Source organism: Buteo buteo, chromosome 1 (assembly GCF_964188355.1).
Source record: "Buteo buteo chromosome 1, bButBut1.hap1.1, whole genome shotgun sequence".
Taxonomy (NCBI): domain Eukaryota; kingdom Metazoa; phylum Chordata; class Aves; order Accipitriformes; family Accipitridae; genus Buteo; species Buteo buteo.
The window spans coordinates 1,624,980-1,650,217 of NC_134171.1; the positions used below are offsets into that span (position 1 = coordinate 1,624,980).

At 44.5% G+C, this 25,238-nt stretch overlaps 1 protein-coding gene across 6 annotated transcripts in view; it reads right to left on the reverse strand.

Moving 5' to 3' along the window:
• EXOC6B (exocyst complex component 6B) overlaps positions 1 to 25,238 on the reverse strand; it is a 307,343-nt gene that overhangs the window by 141,347 nt on the left and 140,758 nt on the right. For 4 of the 6 annotated variants that reach the window (XM_075042035.1, XM_075042350.1, XM_075042180.1 and 1 more), the window contains 2 exons: positions 19,927 to 20,103; positions 9,986 to 10,054 (listed from right to left, as the gene is read on the reverse strand). In XM_075042035.1, the coding sequence (XP_074898136.1) occupies positions 9,986 to 10,054; positions 19,927 to 20,103 (246 nt within the window). The remainder of the gene's footprint in view (positions 1 to 9,985; positions 10,055 to 19,926; positions 20,104 to 25,238) is intronic. The other 2 variants (XM_075042264.1, XM_075042433.1) reach the window with 1 other exon arrangement.

The window sequence follows — 25,238 nt, forward strand, 5'->3', positions numbered from 1 at the left end:
AGACTCTTCTCTGTAGTGCCCGGTGACGAGACAAACTCAAATACAGGAATTTCCACTGAACATAGGAAAACACCTTTTCACTGTGAGGCCGATCAAACACTGGAACAGGCTGCCCAGAGAAGCTGTGGAGCTTCCATCCCAACTGGACATGGTCCTGAGCAATCCCACTCTAGCCGACCCTGCTTCTGTGGGGAGCTGGGCAAGGCGATCTCCAGAGGTCCTCTCCAACTTTTGTCTGTGATGCTGTGAAGATGGACACAACAGTAGCTTCCCTATAGAGCAATAACGTATATACGTGTGGGCACCTGTACTAGTCAATGTGCACCCATTTAGTTATAGGGTCTATATGCAAAAATATCACGAGGCTTCCTACCCAGCAGCGGCTGTAGAAAACATGTTCTGTGGCATACCCAAGCTATTAGTACAATAAAGAGTTTGCTATATAGTTACATGTATGTCCTTTAGTTAATATTTGAAATAATTACAAGAATGAACAGGCACAATTTTTTAGACTGTGTTATTCTTAATAAGTTTTTTTATCCTGAAGGATTCCAAGGCTTTTCAACACCATACGACAACCATGGCTGGGGCAAGACAAGCTGGAGGTAGTGAAGCCAGGAGAGAAGATTTAAAGGCAAGAGACAAATCCCTGCTCTCATAACAGCTCTTGTGGGTTGCTCAGTGTCTGTGAATAGATGATTAAGTCTCCACAAAGTGGAGAAACTAGAAGATCATAAGTCACCCAGACCTCCAGGTACCAGCTTCAAATGATAAAAGAGATGAGGCGCTTTTCTCAGAAGCCAAACCTCTCATTCCAAGGGATTCAGGTGAGCAGAGCCAAGAAAAACCTCTCTGAGGGCAACGCTCACCTTCTGAACATGTTGCACATATCCCTGCTTTTGTATACAGCAATTATCAACCCCCTGAATCGGAGCTTTTCCATCACCCTTCATAAAATACGACCCAAGCTGCCTGTTGATCTCTGAGCTGAAGCATCTTTTTTGTGTTGGCATGGCGGTCTGCGTGCTTCTCATCTTCCCACTGCTAGACCACGGCTGCCCCGCAGCAAGCGGCTCCCGCGCCGCGCTCCTGGAATGCGAAGGCAACATTTGTTCATTGTACAATTGCCTTGTTTCCACATTTTCCTGAACAAAGGACTGAAATAGGGGGTATATGCGTCATAAGCCCGTCCTGAACATTGCTCACCCTTTCCTGCACAAATATTTGTAAACAGATTGAGAATTAATGTCCAGCCAACTCAAGACCCTTCATAAAAAAAGGGTTTTATTGAAAACAGGATGGCAATCATTTCCCAGATACGCTGCATATAGGCCTTTAAGATGAGAAACAACATACATAGCAGGAAAACAGCAACCGCAGCTGTGCACCAAGCCATTTTCTGAGACGCATAAAACATGGTGGCTTATTATTTTACAGCCCCCTCCTCCCCCACAAACACACTCTCCTCTTTAAAAATGAAAAAATCTGAAGTTTCTGGTCAGCACATGATAATTCCCCCAGGGTTAATTTATGCACAAAATACACAGCTTCACTAACACGCATAGCTCAACAGCCCTCATACAGAAGGATCCTCCTAATGCCTCTTTTTCTAGCAGTCTTAGAGAGTCCACTTCTTAAACATACTCTACTGAGATCAATTTGAAGCCCAGGGTGACTAAAACACTCGACAGCACAAGGTAAGACAGGAACAGTATATTCTCACGGTTTTGCTTCCACGTGTATGTTATTACTCTTGCTTTTCAGTGATTTCCACACATGGAGTCTGGAGGCAATGCCGCTAAGGGCAGCCCGCAGGCAAGACTCTTCCCTTCCAAGAAGGGTTCCTGGGACTCTGCTCTCCCTCCAGTTTTGGGGATAGTTGAGAAAAACTGCAACTGATTCACCAGGGTCAAATGTGGGTCTAGGGTTATGTTGCGGTATCTCTCACATGTCACTATGAACTAGCTCTGAGAGTGCCATTTATTTACTTTTAGGGCAAAAATAAGTCCTAAATATGGAATATGACCATTAGCCCAGTGGAACAGTGTCACTCCTGATCCAGTTGCAATAAAAAAGGCTTTAAAAGTGTTATGCAGAAGAGCAGCTGTAGAAATACTGGTGTACTACACATTGAAGCAAGGCCAGCAGCGGCCACCAAGGTAATTGAGGGAGCTGGAGCACACAACACAGGAGGAAAGGTGGGGAAGGAGAAGGGTGAGAAAGCATATCTAATACAGGGTGGATGGAGCTAGTCTTCCCTTGGAAATGCACAGTAAAAGGAGAGGCAAGAGACAAAAATGAAAAAAAAATAAATTCAAATTAATTTAACAGGAAAAAAAAAATATAGTAAGGGTAGTCAAACACTGGAACAGGGACCCAGAAAGGCTGGGCAGTCTCCACCCTTGGAGATCCTCAAAACTCAACTGGAGGTGGCTCTGAGATCCCTGATACAACTTCAAATCTAGCCCTGAGTGGAGGGTTGGACCAAAGTCCTCTAAAGTCTCTTCCAGTCTAAATTATTATAAGTCTACAACCAGAGGATGAGAAAAGAATGGGAGTGCTTGTTAGAGATTTCCCTTTCTGTTAGATTTGAGTTTTACCTTAGAAAACTCAATGCTCTTCAGGGAAATTCTTTGCAAATCAGTGCACTTCCGTCTCTATCACTTGTTATTTTTGAGATATCACCGCTTCTGGACACCACCACAAAGTTCTCTGGGGTAGCTGCAGCATTTTCCAAACATTCCCGGGACCCCCCTGAGCCTCAACACCCAGAAACAGAGCAAATCTTAGGAAGAGCCTTCCCACACTTACACAATACAAATACCAGTGTTGGTCTTTAGGGTCCTTCAGCCGACTATTCCGCACCACTCAACGTGAACATCTCTTAACAAAATCAGTCCTGATCTTAGGGCTCTCTAGAACCAAAGATCCCATAGGAGTTAAAATACCATAAAAAAAGACATGCTCCCAACAAGCAGAAAAAGGTAAATGTTGCAATAAAGGCTGAAAAGATGATCTGAGGAACTACAGCACACTCAACCTTGCTTCAGTCCCTAGGGAAGTCATGAGCCGAGTCCTCCTGGGGCACATTTCAGGAATATAGAGGAGAAGGGGACTGGGGACAACCAGCACATATTTAACATGGAAAAGTTATGCCAACAATCTGATTGCCTTCTATGATTGCATGACAGGATTTATGGATGAAGGGAAAGCAGTGGGTGTCACTGATTTTAGCAAGGCTTTTGACATGCTTTTCCACAATATTCCTGTACCTAAATTCAGATGTCTCAGTCTGGATAAGTGATCAGCTGGATGGGTAAATAATTAGTGGGGTGGTCAGGTTTGGAGGGTCGTGATTAACGAGTTGTACCCTACAGGGGAGCTGGTAACAGGTGGGGAACCACAACGGGGTCTGTTCTGGGACCTGTCCTGCTTAACTTCTTTATCAGTGACTTGGGAGGAGGCAACAGCATTCTCTCACGCGCTTTGCAGATGACACCAAACTGGGAGGAAAAGTCAATACACTCAAGAGGAGGGCCACCATCCCGAGAGTCTCAACGCACTGGAGGAATGGGCTGACAGGAACCTGATGAATATAAGTAAAGAGAAACGCCAAGTCCTGCACCTGGGAAGGAAGAACCTCTTACAACAACACAGACTGGGGACTGACTGCCTGGGGAGCAGCTCTGTGGATAAGGACCAAGAGCCTTGGCAGACAGCAAGCTGAACACGGGCCAGCCGTCTGCCCTGGCAGCAGAGGCGGCCAACAGCCTCCTGGGCTGTATTAACAGGAGCCAAGCCAGTAGATTGAGGGAAGCGATTATCCCCCTCTACGCAGCGCTCGTTTAAACTGTATGTATACACTGCATCCAGTTTTGGGCCTCCCAAATACAGGAAAGACACCGATAAACCAGAGCGAGTTCACTGGAGGCCACCAAGATGGTTGGGGCTGGAGCACTTGCCCCACAGTGGGAGGTTAATGAGCTTGTTCAGTCTGGTGGAGTGACTGCTTCAGGGGGACCCAACAGCCACCTTCAACACCTACAAGGAGGGCATGGAACAGAACAGGTTGCCCTGAGAGGTTCTGCAGTCTCGGTCCTTGGAGGTTTTGAAGACCAGACTGGATAAAGCCCTGAGCAACCTGGTCTGATGTCAGAGCTGCCCCTGCTTTGGGGAGGAGGTTGGACCAGAGACCTGCTGAGGTCCCATTCATCCTGAATGATTCAGTGAAATACTGAAGAAATGCAATATATTTCCCCTGATTAGGACTAATAGAGTTAGCCATTAAGAGTGGAATGGGAGTGAGTGAATCAGGATGAAATCAGCATTAAATGTAAAGTATCAGTATATTTTCAGTAAGTGACTGTGCAGAGCTTTGCAAGCTGGGAAAGCACGGCTGCTGTTCCTAACCTCAGGTGACAAGAAGTCTGCATCCGGGCTATTGTAGTAAACCTCCCTGGGTTTTTTTTTCTCCCCCCTAACATGTCTGTTTTCCAAGCTGAATATTTTAAGAATCAAGGCTGCCTGTGATCATATCTAGCCAGCTTAGAATGAACACTGATTTCTTTGCTGCTTCTTTGATCGAAGCCAAGTGGTTTTCTCATGGGTAATAAGGTCACAGGGTTAAAAGAGCAATATGACAATTACAAAAGTTAAATCTATTGCCACTACAGACAGGCACACTACCCAGGGTCCATTAGCACGTAGTACAGAATGGTTATCACAGGTCACTGACACCAGTTCACTCTAATGGCTTTTCCTGTGTCCTTATCAATCCAGTGCACAAAGTGTCTCACCCTCAGCCTTTCCCTATGATCTCAGTGCTGTGTTTATAGCTATCTAACTCCACCAGGCACCAGTGGGTCAGCCAAGTCAGCAGACAGTGAGATATGCCAGGACACAACGATGGGACAATCTGCAAAGTGTCTGAGATGAACAAGGAGTTACCAGAGACTTCGAGAAGGAAATTTTTTCCACTACCCCCCCCCCAAAAAAAAAAAAGTTTTAAAGTTCCCAAGGACATGGAGGGAAAACTTTACAACCCTGATCTCCAAAATAGAAGTAAACCACAGACTTTCCGTGGTAGGGTTCATGTTTCAGTATCAAATAAAAGAAACAACTAGTGTTACAAAGAGAAAAAAGAGATGTTTTCATGAAAGAGAGGGTTGGGTAGCTCTTATTATTTGAATTGTGGTTCCTATAAGAGGCTTTCTCATCCCTTGAAAGAAGAACTTCAATTGTTTTGCCCTGTTACCAAAGAACAAACATTTTGGTGGGGATGCTGGAGCCCCCACCAGAGAGGTAGGGAGGGGGCAGGAACGACCGGCTGCGTCACAGCCACCACCGGCAAGCAGATGAGCGACCAGCCTGCCAATTTATTAGCCCACAAAGGCAGAAAAAGGAGCCTTAATGCAAGCAGCACAATCACTAGCACACTTCTAAGAGGAATAAAAAAAATATGATTTAAGTGGAGGGCTGGAGGGAGACTAATGATCAACCGCCGGATTTGCAGCATCTCCCACTTCAAATGAAATCTGCTCGGCTTGGAGGTACAAAGTGGTGTTTCCCATCCTCAGCCAAACAGTTCACCTCGAGTCCCTGAGTCGAATCCCCACGCAGCTTCTGCAATCAAAACGCAGCAATTTTAACAATAAGCAAAAATAAACCCTAGTTTCTCCTCCTAAGGCCATGCTGACTCTGCACAGCTCAGAGATATAAAACATTATATTCTTCACTAAAATAGGCAAGCAAAAATGTACCAAGTGGACACAATCTACACAAAACACATGCATTTTAATACAGGAATTTAAAGATAATTCTACACTGATTATTTTTAGTGAAGGAGAGAGTATTATTTCTTTTACATTTTTTTACCTTTCCTAATGTATTTTGTGCATCAAAGCAGCTTTAGGGTTCGAGCGCCTAGGGTAAGAAGCAATACAGCAGATAAAAATGTCACTGGCGAGATACGACAAATTTATAGTAAATACCTGTCAACTGCTATTTATCTAAATTATCCAGCTCTGGGATTCTCCAGAAATACTTCATCAACTAGAAGGCAGCTACAGTTTTAAGCCTGTATTTACATCAGAATCTGCTCTTTTTTTTTTTTTGGACACTTGTTCTTTACCCTAAAATGACCCCTTTGTAGCTCAGATCAAAGAGCTGGGAGTGTCAATACCAGTGTCTTCATGAACATGTTAAGAACCTCAAAGTAATTGGTAACCAATTAGCATAAAGCTAAAAAAAACCGACCTAGCTAAGGCAAACCCTAAATGAGTACTAACAGGCAACAGCACTGGCTGAAGCAGGAGCTTAAGCGACTTAAATCACCGTCAGCTGCCTTTGAGACAACTTCTTGGGAGCACCCTCTGTGCAAACCACTCTGACTTTTTTTTGGCACTTTTTTTTTTTTTAATTCCTCTCTGCTCTTCGTTCACTCTTTGCTTTCTGCCTTGCTACAGCTTACGGGAAACATGAAACAAAAACTGCTTTTCATTTTATGTTATGTAAAGCAAAGCAATTCCATGTCTTGGCCTTGAAATACAAGGCACCCAACAGCTGTTCAGATGCTCCAGCAGATAAACCATCTGGCCCAAACCTCACCTTTCCTAATTTATTTTGGATATCGATCAAAGCAACTCGAGCATTACATAGACTTTGGTCAAAGACAACATAAAAAGATAAAAACGTCAATGGCAAAATCACTTCACTAAAATATTCTTGTTTCTTCTTTATATAATAATATTACCATTTTCAACAAACTTCTCTATTAACTCAAGGAAAAGATATACCTGATATCAACAGCCTAGCAGCCTAACCACGCTGCAGATGAATGTCCTTAAATAGCACATCACTGCTGAACAGAAACTAAGTGGGGTTTAGTGTTTACAATCAGTTAAAACGAGACACGGACTTTGGCCAACTGACCAAGGAGACCAGGACAGGCCCCAAGACTCGCGTCTCCTGGCTCTCCTGCTGGCTCGCCCCGCTTCACCCTTTTATATGGTGCTCCTGGCATCTGAAGAACCACCATATCCATGGTTCCAGCCAGTCTTTTTTTCATTTTCTTAGGAAACGGGCAGTACACATTCATCTAATATTACCAGGATTCCCACTGAGACACCAAGGTCGTTCAGCGGTTATCAATTCATACCAACTTCAAACCAAACCTGTCATCTGAAAAGCCTTTTTCCATGCAATTCAGAGAGTATTTGCTGCATGCAGAAACCACAGGCAGGGTAAGGACTTGTTGTTCTAGGCACCGTTTAGGGACATAAACCCAAATCATGAAATCAAAGGGTTATTTGAGCAAAGAAGGGTTATCCGTGTGCACAACTCCAAGTATAATACACAAATACACTCTTGTGATGTTTTGTTCGGTATCTGCAGATATTCAAAGCCTCCCCTACGCCCATTTCTTCCTCAAGACACCGTCAGCCGGCCCGTTTCTCACAAGAAAAGGAATCGCCGATGAATAGTCCCATAAAGCATCCCACCAGAGCCTGTCCTCCCCGGAGCCGCCACCACGCCAAGGTCCAACTCTCAATTAACCCCCGCCTGACCTTCCTTCACTTTCTTTCCCCCTCCTCTGCCCTTCCTGAGAAAGTTCAGCGTTTCCTGGAAAAGTCTCCTTGCCTGTTTGATATTGTACTTCGCCTTGGTTGCTGAAGGAAGGATTTACAGGTGCCTGGCCCCCTCTGCAAGACCATGACCGAAGGCTGACCTCCCGTTACAATATGTGAACTTCTGCCCTGCTGATAAGGCTGGCAGATATGAGTAGGATTTTTCAAATAATCCTTTGGGAATTTATAAGCAGCACAGCCATAAAACTGAGGTGACTGGAAGGTCGATTTCACTAAAAATAATAAATATCTCAATGTTTATTCAACGTGGGCCTTTTTAACTGCAGGCCAAGCATTTAGATAACGCTATTGTAAATGACAAATATTAGGATTTTTTGGTAACTATTACATTATGATCCTTCCGTCTGACACTGATGTGGCCGTTTCCCTCGATGCTTGCTGGATCTCTGACATTGTTCAACCCAAGTTGGGCCTAGAAAGCCAAGGCAGGATTCAATCACAGGTCAGGAAAAGGGCAATTTTCTTTTCAGGAGCCTTTACTACAGTTAGTTACCTTTTTCTCTTGCTCCTGTCTCACCAACACACCTTCTTTAGAGCTCTGCTATATATTTTTTCGCATTACGAGGGCTTTTGGCTGAATTAGAGGAGAGTAGAGGTAGAAGGATTGAATGATCTCAGCTCAGGATGGGGACAGAGGACGCTAGCCCCTGTCATGAAACCCCTGCACCAGGTTTAACCTCACCATCACCAAGTCCACTGCACTGTTCCCACCTCCAGCAGAAGACAATCCCATCCAGATCCACCACAGAGCGCTGGCCATGAAACCTGTCTTCTAGCACCAGCATTTCCCTAATACACTTCGGAGGACCAATTGCTATTTAATTTACTATTAAAAAGTAAAGCAACAAGACAACAACAAAGCCTCAGTGTAGAAACGAGACTATTTCAAATGTGCAAAACTGTTATGTCCACCCCTGATAGCTCGTCATCCTTTTCATAACAGCTTTATGTATAAATACACAATTAAATAAATACCCTTGCATTAAACAAATGCACGTAAGCTACACAAATAGGATTCCTAATCCTGTTTTCATTATACATATTCTTCACTGAAGTTTCTCCAAATAAAGTGATACTTTGAAATCCACAAAGCATTTCAGACCAGTTGTAATCTTCAATTAGCACACTCCCTGAACCGGGCTCCCAACACCGGGTTTGAGGAGGAGGTTTTTGTCCAAGATAAACAGACTAACACATTTTGGGTAGGTTAACTTTTTCATTCCAATAAAATATCGTGGTAATGTAGCCAAATTACATAATTATTAACAGATGAGGGCATGAAACGATTTTATATAAATGTTTTTAATGACAATTCTTTTCCTTTCGCAAATTCATTTGTATGTATTGCTGGAGAAACTGGCTTTAGAAGTGCCTTAAAAACAATTCTCTCTCAAGCCTGGCTCCACCGTGGAAAGGGAGGAAAGCTGCGAACAGAGTGCTCCTTTCATCTGCTGCCTGGGCTTCAGATTGCTCAACCACAGGACAAGAGCCCTCTGAAAGCTCTCTCCCTCCTAAGGATGTTAAAGAATGGATGCAAACAACACAGGTTCTTTGGGTCCGCAGATGCAAGGCTCGTACGCTGCTGGAGGCATCTTAGAAATTAAAAGTTGAAGGGTAAGCTACAAAGGGCATCTCATCTGCTTTCGTTATAAATAAGTAAAAAAATCAATGCCTTACGTACTCATAATGCCTAGGAGAAAACGCAGCTCATCTAGCAGCCTACGTCCACAGAGATGGGAGTTCTCTTGAAAAGTTCTCAAGAACATGACACTGCTCAGAGTAACACTTTTTAGCCAATAATTAAACACCAACACAGAACAGTTTCAGATTGGCTGTATTTTTCAGTGCACGCAAAGCCTGTCGGGAAACTGGGAGTGATACAGTCAAATGGTGAATTTGGTGGGACGGCAGCAAATCTGCTCCTGTCAAACAATGTTTGAAGAGCGGCAAAGTTCTCTTAAGTGCAGCAAACAACACATTTTAAACCAATTTCCTCCCCGCAACTCCTCCATTTACACTGAATAATGAAGCTACTGTGGTCAAAGAAGAATTCTTGGAGGAAAATTATATGACCAAGAAATATGTATATTATAAACCCAGGGTCTGCAATAGTTGGAGAAACTATCCCTTTGTATTTCTGTGGCTTGCATGAAGTAACTGTGAGCATCCATCCAGCACTGGCCTACTTTCTACTTCAGGTAACACACTTCCTAGCTAGGTGAACATTAATAACATTTTTGCAACCACCTCCTTCCAGCAGCAGCGATGGAAGGAGCAGTACTCCATCGTCTTCTTCAAACCACAGTCCAGTGTCTCGTGGGCAGCACAGAGTTACTTACCAGGACAGAGTATATGTGCAGGCATCGGTACACCGGTGAGAAGTCCACCAGGTCCTGGGCTCCAGGCACCTAAAAGAATACAGGAGATCAGCATGAAATGTGGAGAACACATATAGGTAAGTGCAACTCCAATGTATTACATACAGGTAAGTGCAACTCAGATACATGCAAGTCTGACAGAGCAACACGAAGATTTCAGGTAGGTAACAATTAAAGTGAATATTGGGATCTACCTATATCTGACTATACATTTCTTAAATTTTCTTAAAGTAGGGAAATTTCATGTAATATTGCTCTCACTTCATTTACAGTCCCCTAGGAAATCCCATTGCAGCATTTTGGCCCTCTATTAGCCAGCTCAATGTAGATTTAATTTTGAATATAGGCTCAAATACAAGTTCAGGCATCCTGGCACAAGCCGTTCTGGTACTTATGCAACGGGGGGAAAAAAAAAAAACAACAAAACCCAACTTATTCTCTAGATTTCTAGTTTGATTTCTTTAAAAGCAGAAATTCTATTTTATGTTTTATTTTTCCTTAAAACACACACGCCACACAGACTCCACCACCTTTCAACAACATAGCGAGTCTTGCACAGGGACAAGGAAGCGCATTTTTGAAGGGTGGGACAGAAGGAGGGAGGGTGAGAGGAAAGATCAGAGAAGAAATTTGCATACAAGAAGCTTGTGTCCTTTGGATATGTTCAAGCCAACACAGCATTAAGCTTGTTGGCCGAGGCATAAAGCTAAGGCAACCGTCGTTCTCCCCCAAAATCCAGAGAGAAGGGGTGTGTTCTGTTGACATGTGGTGGAAAAAAGGGGAAAAAGATGAAAGGGACCAATGGACAGGCCTGGGAAACATGTTTATTTTATATATTTTTAATTATGCTTAAGAGGCATTTCTGCTAAAAAGGAGGTAGGCTGAAGAGAGAAGTTTCTAGCTGGATGAAGGTATGCAAGCCTCAACCAACACTGCCCAATGTGCCTGGGGCGAGTGGTCCTCCTCATCTAAAGCAGTGGCTTCAAGCAGGGGAGTGCAGAAATTATGGGCTGGAAAGGGAAAACAGGGGATTTTGTTAAATAGCCTCCTGTATAATGTGGAACAGGAGCTGTTAAAGAATCTCCTCCATGCAAAGAAACTCAGTTCTCAGCGCTACATAGGTTCTTGGTTAGAGCCGAAATGATGAAAGAAGCTACGGAGGCAGACAGAGCAGTAACACACGGCGTGGGAGCATCCCATCCCGCACCACCGGCATCGCTTCGAGCCCCCCAAAAACTTGACAGTCCCAACACGGTGGTGCAGGGAGGAGAAGCAGCCAGCTCATTGGGAACAAGGCAGCAAAAAGTATTACTGGGGTACGGCACGAGCCTGCTCATCCCTCGCGCTGGGCTTTCCACCCCTCCCTTGCACCAGGCACTCCACTGTGCCATTTGCGCAGCTCTTACAGACGGGTGAGGTTGGCTCGCCAGGAAGGAGGAAGGTTTCCAAGCGAGGGATGGGGTTGGCATGGCCTGGGTGACCCTTTCCACACTGAACCTGGCTATTCAACATGCCCCAGCAGAAGCGTTACAGCCGAACCGAGGGCAAGCAGCTGTGAAACACAGCTCACCGGTCTCACTCACATCTCTTGCTTTTACCTTTTATAAGACCATAATTGACAACTGCAAACACTAGGCAGCAGTTTTATTGTGTTAATGCCAATTTTATCATGCCTTCCTGGTCATTTATTTTCCATTTGCAGTCCCCCAGGCCCCCTAATCTTCCTAAATAGCTCCCAAATCCAGATTTCAGCTAGTTTGTGGACTCCTCGGGATACAGATTTTGCCTTGCTGTATTCCTCCAGCATTAAGCGCAATTGGTCTCCAGTTGGTAAAACAGTAAAACACTTCTGGCTCAGATATCCCCGATTGCAAAACTGCTGGAGATCACTAAAGCAGACAGGGAAGTATCAGTACTCGCTCGACCCAGCCATCCTCCGGCGACCACCATCAGTGTGGGGAAGCTGGACTGGATGGACCCGAGTCCACCCCGTGTTTTTCTAAGGGAGGAGAAATCTGTCATCCCTTCACAACATCATCAAAGCAGGCAATGTTTTCCTATGAATTTGAATTCAGGATCAAACGGTTTTGCTCCTCTTGGATTTGGGGCACTAGTTGAACATGGTCCATGGAGAAATATTTCTGATAAAGATTTGTGAAATCAGGGTATTGCCAAAAACAGAGTTTACTCCCCCAGAGAAATTCTTTCAAAGCAGACTGCAACATTTTCACAGTCTCTGATCTTCTGCAAAAACTTTTAAGCCCACACACACACACTCACAGAAAAAATCTGCTGGACTATTCTGCAGAGTTAACATCTCCGAGACATTAATAGCTTTAAAATTGCTAATCTAGGTAGAACACTATCAGACATGGAAGCGCAAGTCCTGGATCACAGGAAAGCTTTTTGCAAACAGAAAGACATGCACCCAAAAAACTTGCTAGGATTTTATGCAGGGCATAAACCTACAACATATTTTAAGGAAAAGAACAGACCACATGTTCCACATACAGTCACAGCCCTACAACAGAAGAAATAATAATCCTATCATTTGAAATCTTTCCAGACTAACCAGTATAGGCCTCTGAATATACGGAATGTATGAAGTTATCTCTGTGGCTAGTTTAACACGTTGCACAATTTAAACATATCTAACATTTACGTAATTAGATTTTTATCTAATATTTAGGCATATCTAAAAATTCAGGCATGGCACATCCCCTTTAGCAGTGACTTGATTTTGTTAGCCAAAGCTGCACTACCAGTGTTCAAAAAAATAAATAAATCTCTGATTTTTGAAACTTGACGATGAAATGAGAACTAGAGCTGCCTCAACAACAGGACTGATTACTCCCCTGACATCTCCCCTTCAGCCTAATCTTTTTTTTTTTTTGATTTGCAGAACAAAGAATTTATTCATCTTCTCCAAAATTTTCCCAGTCCACAAAACATCAGCTTCACAAACCTCAATCTCAAATCCTGCATCCAGCACGTTCCTGGTGCTGGGAGCAGAGGCAGACCTGTCAGTCTCTGTAAACAGCCAAACCCTCTCTTTTTGCAAGAACATTTTCAGTCGGGTTAAACGCTGACTGTAGCAAATTTAACCCATGGAAGCCAAGTTTTCAATGGAAATGTTCAACTGTAGCTGCCACCAACACAAGACTGGTCCAGAGTTAAGGGATGCTCTGGTCTGACTTGAGATAATTCACGATACAATGGCTTAAATCTCTGATCCTTCTTAGTTTCTGATGTAAAGACATGCCACAGGCACAGATACATTCACCCTTCTTTCAGAGAGGGATGAAACCTCCAGACTTAAACACCAGGAATTCAAGAGAGGTGTTTTATGAACCATCTCACGGGCCTGTTGATTGACATACATGGATGAGCTGGTGCAGAGGAACATGAGCACGCACGACACTGCACCCACAAAGGCTCAAGGCCACCGGAGGACACTGAACCCAGTGGGTCTCTTCATGCGATACATTGCAGAAAGCATCCATTCCCCTCACAGAGTAAAACTCCGCTGATGGAACTAGTGTTGGTTCTGCACTGCATCCAGCTCTGGAGTCCGCAGTACAACACAGACATGGACCTGTTGGAGCGGGTCCAGAGGAGGGACACGAAGATGATCAGAGGGCTGGAACACCTCTGCTGTGAGGACAGGCTGAGAGAGTTGGGGTTGTTCAGCCTGGAGAAGAGAAGGCTCTGGGGACACCTCATTGTGGCCTTTCAGTAGTTAAAGGGGGCTTATGAGAAAGATGGGGACAGACTTTTTAGTAGGGCCTGTAGCGACGGGACAAGGGATAATGGTTTTAAACTGAAAGAGGGTAGATTGAGACTAGATATAAGGAAGAAATTTTTTACAATGAGGGTGGTGAAACCCTGGCCCAGGTTGCCCAGAGAAGTGGTAGATGCCCCATCCCTGGAATAATTCAAGGTCAGGCTGGACGGGGCTCTGAGCAACCCGATCGAGTTGAAGATGTCCCTGCTCACTGCAGGGGGCTTGGACTAGGTGACCTTTAACGGTCCCTTCCAACCCAAAGGATTCTATGATTCAACTAATCACATCTAGCCTCTTTGGGTACTAGCAGCCGGGAAGCACTTTATTCCACGCTGAATGGAGGTACAGAACAAACTGTGCTGTAAATTTGCTACATCTTGTGTGGTCTTGGTGTCCTTCAACTGCTCCAGTGTGTCCCGTGCTTAACCTTAGGGGAAAAAAATAATTGTATTTGTACAGTCAAGAGGATGCTCAGGATACTGTAATACTGGAAGTGGCCAGATGGTCCTGCAGACTAACTGATCTCACCCTGGCTCATGTTATAGACAACAGGCAGACAGCTTTGTCTGGAAATAGAGAGGTTTTTCTTGGTGTCCAAGATATTTCTTGCATAACTACTAGTGGAAGGAAACAAAAGGTGGAGGCTGATGGCATCTAACAAAGCCATTCATCAGGGAAAGTCAAGAGAGATTCCTGGGGTCCCTGCTCTAGCTCCCACAACTTAGTAAGAAATCTATTATACTCACTTGAGAATTACAACTTATTCTTACAGCCAGGTCAACCTGAAGGAACGCCAGAAGCATGATGAATTTTTGGCTACACCTCACACCTGCTGATGTCCTGAGTGCCAAACTCCTTCTCCAAATAGAAAACTGTCTGGAATTTGTTGATTTGTTCTTCAAAGACAGTTGAGTGGCTGTTATTCTGAAGCATGATGTCCTTCCTTAAAACTTCCCGCCTCTCACAAAGGAGCACCAGGGAGTCCAATTCGACCCAACCACTTCACAGACACCTGACCAGCCTTTTTTGAGGACAAGAAGAAAGGAGGCACAATGCAGGCGAGTTTGTCCTGCCGTATTCAACAAGAACGCAGAAGAAAAGTCACTGAAAATGAGAAGAATCTGGATGAGCTTTGTAGTTTTCTGGATGCTTTTTACTACAAAGGGAACAGCTGGAGCAAACTGAACAGACTGCAGAGCTACTCATTGTGAAACGCAAATTCTCCTTCTGCAACTTGACATTCATAAAAACTGAATTTGAGCCTTCTCCCAGCTCACTTTACAGCTGTGCCCACTCCCTCACTCTGATTGTAGTGGGAGCTTCTGCAGCTCAGTGAAGCATTTGTACTGAAGTGGGACAAGTCTGGACCATAATGTCTCCAAACTGGAGAACACTAATGGAGTGGAGAACCACATCTTGTATTTGTCCTCTTGAATGCAGCTGGCAGAGCTCTCTTACACTACTCCAAGGGAGAGAATGATCTACACTGGAATACATACAACAGTCTAAGCAAAACCCTTCTGCTCTTTCTTCCCTTTCAAAGCCTTTCCTGTAAATTTTGCTGCAGGGATGAAGGGATTGCTGTGTATGGGTGAGGAATCACAGGATCTCCAAAACAGTTCATCCTAGGTGGAGAACTACATAACACGGCCTGCTGAAGGGCCTCAGATATTTCCTAGAGGAAAAAAAAAAAAAAAAAAAAAAAAATATATCAACCCCACTTTTTCCAGCCTATGGACCAGGATCAGGAGCTCTCCTGCCTAAACTTAATCAGAATCACCTAGACCATCCTGTTTTCAATTCTGAGCAGGAGTGGGTGCAAGGTGCCCTTCATTCTTCCCTTTCCATCTTCAACCAGTCTTCACTGGCTGTCTTCCAAATAGAAACCTGCAGTTACCAGTTGGTTTTATTGGCTGTGACAAGTCAAGAACAAGAGCTACCAGTGCAGTCTCTAAATGCTCCAGGATCATTTCTTTACTTGTCTACTGACTTGATTCTAACAAGGGTCTGTCTTTTCTTCCTCCAGATTTTCTTGTTAGCAGTATTCTGTACATCCTTGAGAAGTGCAAGCCTCAGCAATCTTGGTGAGGGGCAGAGCACAGCAAACGACACGTGCCCACTTGTTGCAGTACTGTCCCTCTAAGCCCAGAAAGCCTTCTCCATTGTTCCAGGACAGGGGGGCTGTGCAGGAAACGAGATGCCCTTCACTTGCACTCAGGACACTTAATACTAACAATTTTAAGCAATAAGGATTAACTTTGGAGACTCCAATTCTGTATTAATAGTATGCTAACTCTCCCTCTTTGTCACTGCACAAACCAGATAATCAGAAGGAGAGAGTCACACGAGAAGATGAAAAGCTAGGAATGAAGCCGACAACCACGAAAAACAATTTTGCAGTTGGCCTGTAACATTAGAGAACCCTTACCAAAGAATGTCCCATTAACATTTGACAAACTGTACTGGTTTTGGCTGGGATGGTGTTCATTTTGTTCATTACAGCTCATATGGTGCTGTGGTTTAGATGTGTGACCAAAACAGTGTTGATAACACACTATTAGCTATTGCTAAACAGTACTTACACAGCATCAAGACCTTTCTCTGTTTCCCACTCTGCATGCCCCCAGCAAGCAGGCTGCGGCTGCACAAGAGGATGGAAGGGGACACAGCTGGGACAGCTGACCCAAACTGACCAAAGAGGTATACCATACCGTGTAACGTCACGCTTAGCAATAAAACTGGAGTAAAGGGGGTAGATTTTTTCAAAAGTAGCCGTTGCCCGGACACTGGCTGGGCATCGGTCTGCTCCTGGGAGGTGGTGAGTGATTGCTTTTGCATCACTTGGTGGGGTTTTTTCCCTTCACTTATTAAACTGTCTTTACCTTGACCCATGAGTTTTCTCATTTCTATCCTTCACATTGTCTCCGCAATTCTTCTGAGGGGCAGGGGGTGAGTGAGCAACTGGGTGAGGGCTTAGCCTCTGGCCAAGGTCAACTCACTACACACTCATAGAATAGAACCACAGAATCATTCAGGCTGGAAAGGACCTTTAAAATCGAGTCTAACCATAAACTTAACAATATCAGGTCTACCACTAAACCATGTCCCTAAACCACATCTACACATCTTTTAAATACCTCCAGGGATGGAGAGCCAACCATTTCCCTGGCCAGCCTGTTCCAATGCTTGACAATGCTTTCAGTGAAGAAATTTTTCCTAATATCGAATCTAAACCTCCCCTGGGGAAACTTGAGGCCATTTCCTCTTGTCCTGTTGCTTGTTACTCGGGAGAAAAGACAGACACGCACCTCACTACAACCTCCTTTCAGGTAGTTGTAGAGAGCGATAAGGTCTCCCCTCAGCCTCCTTCTCTCCGGCTTAAACAACCCCAGTTCCTTCAGCCGCTCCTCTTAAGACTTGTGCTCTAGACCCTTCACCACCTTCGTTGCCCTTCTCTGGACACGCTCCAGCCCCTCAATGTCTGTCTTGTAGTGAGGAGCCCAAAACTGAACACAGGACTCGAGGTGCGGCCTCACCAGTGCCGAGTATGGGGGGATGAACCCTGCCCTAGTGCTGCTGGCCATCCTATTTCTGATACAAGCCAGGATGCCGTTGGCCTTCTTGGCCACCTGGGCACACTGCTGGCTCATGTTCAGCCGGCTGTCAACCAGCACCCCCAGGTCCTTTTCCTCCAGGCAGCTTTCCAAGCTTGTAGCGTTGCACTGCGTTGTTGTGACCCAGGGGCATGACCTGGCACTCGGCCTTGTTGAACCTTGTACAGCTGGCCTCGGCCCATCGATCCAGCCTGTCCAGATCCCTCTGTAGAGCCTTCCTATCCTTGAGCAGATCAACACTCCCACCCAACTTGGTGTCATCTGCAACCTTACTGAGGGTGCACTCGATCCCCTCGTCCAAACCATTGATGATGATATTAAACAGAACTGGCCCCAATACTGAGCCCTGGGGAACACTGCTTGTGACCTGCTGCCAACTGGATTTAACTCCATTCACCACAACTCTCTGGGCTCGGCCATCCAGCCAGTTTTTTACCCAGCAAAGAGTACACCGGTCCAAGCCACGGGCAGTCAGTTTCTCCAGGAGAATGCTGTGGGAAACGGTGTCACAGGCTTTGCTAAAGTCCAGGTAAACAACATTCACAGCCTTCAGACATGGCCTTCAGCCACGCACGGCGCTCCCTCAGATTTAACGGCTCCGTTTCCCGATGACAGATCTATTTGTACTAAAAAACAAATCATTTTTCTTTCCCAAAAAAAAGGAAAAGACCCCCCCATGAGGCAGGAACGTGGGGAAGAGCTAAAACCTCGTGGGTAAACGAGGCAGAGAGGTCTTCGCAGGAGACCTTCCCCCTCCGTGCTCCGTTTCATCACCACGGACAGCGGCCGCTGCCCCGGCCCCCCCCCCGCCGCCTCCCCTGCCCGGCCACCGGCGGCCAGGTCATCCCCACCGCAAGTTCCCTCCTGTCCTGCCAGCCTGGCTTCCAAGACACCCAGAGATGGGATTTCATCTGCCTCCAGACGAGTCAATTCCGTTCATCAAACGACTGGCGAGATTTCTCCCAGCGGCGCTCTACAAATTGTTGTCTTCTAACTCTTCCCTCCTTATTGTTTGCCTTATACTCTTCCTCATACCTTTCAGTTCTAACTGAAATTCAACCCTAAGTTCTAATTCTAATTCATTCAAGCTTTGCGTACAACACAAGTACCACCACGTTTCACGCTGCCGCTTGGTTTTGCAAGAACCCACACCACAGCAAGTGAGAGATTTTGAGAGTGAGATAGAAGAAGAACTATTGAAGGATCAGATTTTTATTTTTTAACACGGAAATACCAAAATAGATCTATTCAAATCAATGTTTGTTTTCAAAAAACGTGCCCTTCCCACTCATTTTTCTTTTGTTTAACTTCTGCTCTATTTCCATTTTGATGTAGGCGTAAATAGCCCACCCAGATGGTTTTGGCGCAGTGTGAGGGCTCTGCGTCGTACGCTACAGTTTGGTCCCTGTGAAGTAAGTGGTGATCTCCTCGGTCTGCCTTGGAAGTGTACCGGAGATGAAGAAGAGAGAATTGAACTGCAGGGAAAAAGGCAGAACACGAGCACAGAACCACTTGAGCAACCCACACTATTCTAAACTTCAGAAACTTGTTATTAATCTTTTAATCCTCTTCTCTGGCTGGTCATGGACTGTCAAGTTCAGGGCAATAAATACTACCCAATTCAGTTACGGGTTGTAGCTGAAAATATCATTCTCTTGACATAACAGAGGCTTCAGCAATAAGAGAAAAAGCATCCAGTGTGGCAGATAAAACTTGCCAAAAGGTCCAACCCAAGACTGCATCACAAGAAATGAAGAACACATCAAAAAGCTCAACACCTCGTGACCTGCACTCCAAGTAGCTATCTCCGAGCTGCCTTTCCTGAAACACAGAGGGACAGGGCTCTCCCACATTTTAAGCGCCACAAATCCAAGATGTCCCACTGCATGCACTATCCTCTAGAGCAGGGAGAAAAGAAGAACCAACACTATCAGCGAGGTTATGTTTTGTGGTTAACAAAAACAACAGACTGATGGTCTGAGGAAGCAGCAGCAGAAAGGGAGACGAGAAGAAGGGAGCACATCAAGGAATTAAAAATTGCATTTAAAAAAATTCTGCAATCTTTTTCAACACAAAATATGTCTCTGCCACCAAGACACTTGTCCCACAGAAAAGGCCAAGTATCTCACGCGCTACGTAGCAATTTATCTTTTTTCAAATGAAGGACAGATACCAAACTGCCTTCCCAAGTAAGCACAGAAGTGCAACCCTTGGGCTGGGGAACAGAAGACATGGGCTGTTCAGTTCTCATACAATACTTAGCCCCTCTGCTGAGCCTGCCAATGAGAACAGGGACAATAGTGCAAATTAACACAATACTGAAACACACCCCATGTTCTACAGCTTATTCTGCATCTTTACGACATGCTGCATGGCAACATGAAAGACTGAGTGAGGTGCAAACACTGTTTGAGACAATACTGATCACCCCCAAACTATCCAGTCTCCTGGATTTGATCACCCCCAAACTATCCAGTCTCCTGGATTTGATGTTATACAGTTACCTCTTCATCCTCATCCTCATCGTCAACATCCAGGATACCAGAATCTTGCTCAGACATGGGGCTAGTGTTTTTTACCTCCACATCTGAGCTTGCGCAGACTTCTTTCTTGGACTTCTTCCCCCCGCTTATTCTGGGATGCTGTGATACAATATTGTCCAGGTTTCTTTGCTGCTGTGCCTAGAAAAAAAGCAGATTTCACCTTTTACAATAGCATCCTCGGATTTTTAATTTTTTTTCAGCCAAAAGATGCAATCAGTCATGAAATATGACAAATGAGACAAAATAAAACACACATTTAATTGAACTTAGAAATGTTATGTTTTTCCTAACCCAGATATTCCAAAGAAACCATTCCAGGGATTATGCAACAATACAAACAATATTCTGACTCTTCACAAATCAAAATGCCAAACCCATCATACTGCCATATTGATCTATTTACAGCACAGATGCAGAAATATTAGCCCATAGGCCATGTGGTGACTGTCACAGGCTAAATTAAAGGACGTACTTAACTGTTGGATTTGTTCCTCTTTTCAACCCATGTCAGCACAAAACATTCCACATCTGGACCCCAGAGGTTCCTGAAAGCATTTTTGTGGTACCCCAGGAGACCTTAATTGTACATTGCTGATGTACAGAATGAGCTGTAAAAGGTATTGAACAAAAATTCACTCGCTGGGAGAAGCACCACGATTCAGGGAGCAAAACACATGGACACAGTGGTGCTCCCTCGAACTGCTGTTGATACCTATTCCTGAGGCTTTGGGTTTTCTTTGCAGCGGAGGTCAATGCGTGCGCTCTGCTGCAAAAACTCACTTGGTTTCCTCCTTGTTACCAGACACAATATTTGACAGGAAAAATGGTTTAGCCCCAATTGTTCGAGAGAGTTGACCAAGAACTTCAAACTGCAGGGGAAGGGCAGAACGGCACAGAGACACTGTTGTTGCCACAAGTGCCAAATGATGGCCAAAACAAGGGGAAAAAGGCCAAGCCAACGGATGCAGTGGTTTTGCACATGTGGGCTTTGCCTCTGGTGTAACTAGAAACTAAACACTATGAAAACCTGAAATTTTTATGGATATTATCACACAGATTTATAGGATCCCTTCTGTATTTTTCTATATTTTTTTTATATATAAAAAGAAAGGTATATGGGAATCATACAGATGTCCTTTTGAAAGCGTTATTTTAGCTGGTAGGTTTCTTTTTAAAAAAAGACTGAGTTTTATACATATATTTCAGTTATTAATATAAACTCTATTTCTAGCAACTACCTGTACAACCCGAATTAAACCTGCACCCATGTATTTTATTGCTCCCCTACAACAGGAGACAAAAACAAGGTGGCAAAAGGCGATCATCCCCTGCCCCAAGCGAACATGACAGCCTGGCTTTAGAAGGAAGAAAGAACACTAGAAACTGTATTGTAGATACGGTTGTCAGTGAAACCAACTGTGCTAGGAAAACAATGGAAAATTAAAACAAGTGGAACCTATAAAAAAACAAATGAAAACTAATTACTTCTGCTACCCGAACTGCAGAAAGTAGAAAGCTCTATCCAGAGCGCAAACCTTCAAAATTATTTCCTTTTAAACACTTTAAAGTATTAATATCACACAAAAATAATTTATGAGCAAGTTTTATTTTTACAGCCTCTCTCAGATCAACTCCCTTTTGAATCCCTCCTTGGGAAGAAAGACTCCATGAGAGACCGATTACTTGTGTAGTTTCTAGATCTGAAGAATATTAAAACCCAAGCACGGCATGGATATCCCAACCCTTGCAAAATCCAGTGGGCTCTACTGTTGTGTAAGGCAAAGTGCCCTTCACACTGTGCACATACAATCGGCTTCGTCTTAATTGCCAAACATGGCAATTGATAATTAAATTAAATACATGTAGCTGACACTGGACGTGGTTGCACCAGGAATTAGAGCTAAACCTTACATGACAAGCAGCCCTGTGCTATGCCATAGCACAATCTTGACCTCTAGTGGTTGGAAAGCAGTAGTATCCTTGATGTTTACTACAAGTGCTCCTGCAAGAGAAGTAATAGCTGAGCAAGGGGACTACCAACCAAGCTTATTAAAAAGATCTCTTAAGGGATGAGTCTCAACAGTAGGGATTTTTGCAACAGCCACAGGAAAAGGTCCGTGTGAGCACTGCTGAAGACAAATTTTGCTAGCAACGTCAATACTTGAAGCAATTGGGGGAGAAGTGGTATTTTTTGCATTAGAAATCTCGAACTTCAGAGGCTCAACTCTATAGAAAGACATTGCAACATCATATAAAGAGAATTAGGACTTCAAAAAGGGGAGTGAGCGTTTGGTCCTTCTGAAGCCCACACAACAAAGAGATTCGCGGCTCGATTCCACTCTCAGATACGCCCATGTATGACATAAGTTACTCAACTGAAGGGTAATGAAGTTATAACACTGAATCCACTGTAAATTACACCAAAAGCAAGTCCACTGTACTCATTAAAATCTCTGAAATTTATGTAATCTTTTTTCCTCTAGAAAGGGAAGAAATCAAAGAATGGGAAAATGCAAAGTTTTGGATAAAACATTGTGCTTGAAACGGATCATTAAACAGGGCGTAGCAAGATCACAGCAGAAAAAGTGGTCATGGGAGAGGAAAAATGTGGGCTAACAAGCTGAAGGATGCTGCCGCTAGCTCTGAACTTCACTGACGAAGCCCTAAGCGTGCAACATTCAGCTTTTTAGGCTGAACACAGAATTAGTCTCAACAGAGGACCTTGTGGACATGTTCTCAGAGGACACATTATCTTGGTCCCCCATCTCTTTTCAAACTAGAAGTATTAATGTCATCCTTCAGCTTCAGCTATGCTCACAAGAGTACAATAGTACATGACATCTATTGCCCAGATGACAATATTGCTAAGATCCAAATCAAATATTGACAAGACCTGATAAATATTGGTATCGATAAAACCCCAAAGTCAAGAAAGTCTGTGCTTCTAGATAAAGGCATCGCTCTAGGCCAAGGAGTTCAACATCCAAATTCAAACACCACGCTTTGCATTTTGCATACTTTTAATGCAAATGAACTAAAGTTTATCAAAAGAAGAATTTTGACCTGAATTAAAGTCCAGGGACCTACTGGGAAAAAGAAAAAAAGGAGAGAAAAAAAAAAGTATGTCCCACCTCCCAGAGATCCACAAAAAGCAGCCAGAGACGTGCTCCCACTGGCACAAAAGCTTTGCAGCCCACCAAGAGCAATTTTTACCTTTAGGAATTGGGGGGCGGGAGGAATTCTAAATTGGAGGAGACTTTCCAGGGGTTTCCACCTTAAAGACGGACAAATAGCCCCAAAGTAACCCAGTCAACGTTTATTCCCTTCCAGCACACCGGTGCACATCCCAGCACGTCACCCCCGTCCCACACAGCCGCTGCTCCATCACCACACGATGGGTGCAGCCCATCAATGGCCAGCTGGGAGCCCCAGGAGTCGGCGCGATACGAGCAGAGCCCATAACCTAGGTGTTACGCTGGAATGACACAACGTACACGCCAGAAAAAATAGTAATTGCTTTTCCATTAACAGGAGGGCATTTCCCCCACCCCCACTCTTGGCAGGAAACAATCTGGACTGAAGTGACCTATAAGTGAGAAATATCAAATTTTCTTTAACTTCAGCAACCTTGGGTGAAGTCACCGAGGTTTCAGTTTCACCTTGAGAGAAAGAGAGACCTGGGGAGAGGCCCAGAGGAAGCAACTAAGGAGAAATTTGGGCTTAACCGCCAAGGAACTCCCCGCTCGTACCCCCATCTCGTTACCCGCACCTTCCCAGGCTGGGGGTGCAGCAGAACAACTCTGCAATATATTTGACGTAGCACATAAAGCATGAAAAATGACCTGCAGAGCAGGCACATTTGGATTTTAATGTTCTGTTTCACATAAAGGCATCTGTAGGGAGCCCAATGAAGAGGCACACTTCAGAAACCACATCAAAGTGCAGGCGACACTCCAGCGTGCCCTCTGAAAATGGAGGGACCTGGGGCTACGGGGGAGGCAAAAAGCCCTCAAGGGACAAAAATCAAATAAAAAATCCCCTTACCTTTTGGTGTGGTTTACATGAAAGCAAGTGCATTTTTGTATTATTCTGTAAAATTGCCTCTATTATACAAGACTATCAATCTCTTGACTCTCTGCTTAATGTGACGATAAAAAAAAAGGTAAGAAACCAAATGTCTGTTCATAGCTAACATTACATTTAGCAATAACACACAAAGCGTTTCGTTCACGTAGCTGAAACTGCCTCCAAGCACAGCTACTTTCTTCATCCACGTGATAAGCACAGCCGTCTGGCAGCCTCCTTGCAGCACAGGAACACCCTATGCCGCTCTGACACGGCAGAAATCCCAGTCTCCCTGACAGCAACGCTATTTCCAGGCTGGTTGACAGAAGAAGCAAAGGCAGCTTTCCATCTCCGGGTTCAGGTTTAGGTCAGTGACCTACGTTTGCTATTGTAACTAGACCGAGGTTGGCCATCGGGCAGTCCAGGAGACCTTCATCTCCACAGCTGAGAAGCTGGTAAGTTTTGTTGGCTGCATGCAACCAGAAGAACCGATCCCTTTTGCTGTTGTTCCTTGAGAAACAGAGAATCAAAGGAACAAGGGGGAAAAAAGGCATTTCTACCTTTATTACATGCTTTCTCTATCCCAGGCATCTGCTTCTTTTATGTTACCTGTACGCCACTTTGCCAAGTGCTCAACCTTGCAGGACGTGGCTTTGGGGTTTTTCCCCTCGAGTTTGTCGTACAACAGTCCTAAATATAAGTCGTCAATACTTTCCAGTCCACCCTGCAAGCTTTGGAGCAGCAACTCTACCTTCACCACCCATTGCAACTCAACCAAGCCAACCCAACCAACCAAGCACACAGACCCAACATTCTGCCTGAGAAATTAAATGTATTGGCTTAAAGCACTAGTGACAAGTAGTAGTTGAATTTTTCATAGTTGAATTTTTCAAAGTAACTTGACTGCTTGTGATCAAGCAAACACAGCCCCAAACCTGCAACCCCAACCTGCGTAGTGAAGATGGGGAATGACACGGGAGTAGCAAAGCAGGTCATGGACTCCACCAGGCCCTGCCTACAACAGCCATACCCACCGTAAGGGAAAGTTGTTATACCTCCTACACAGGGAACAAGCTCCTTTAAAACTCAAATAGCTTTTTATAGGGTTTTTATAACTTCGCCTTGTTTTCTGCATTGGTTTGCCAATGTTGACGGCAAGCGTGTCTTACCTCCCGTCACCTCCACCCACCAGTGAACTGACAATATTT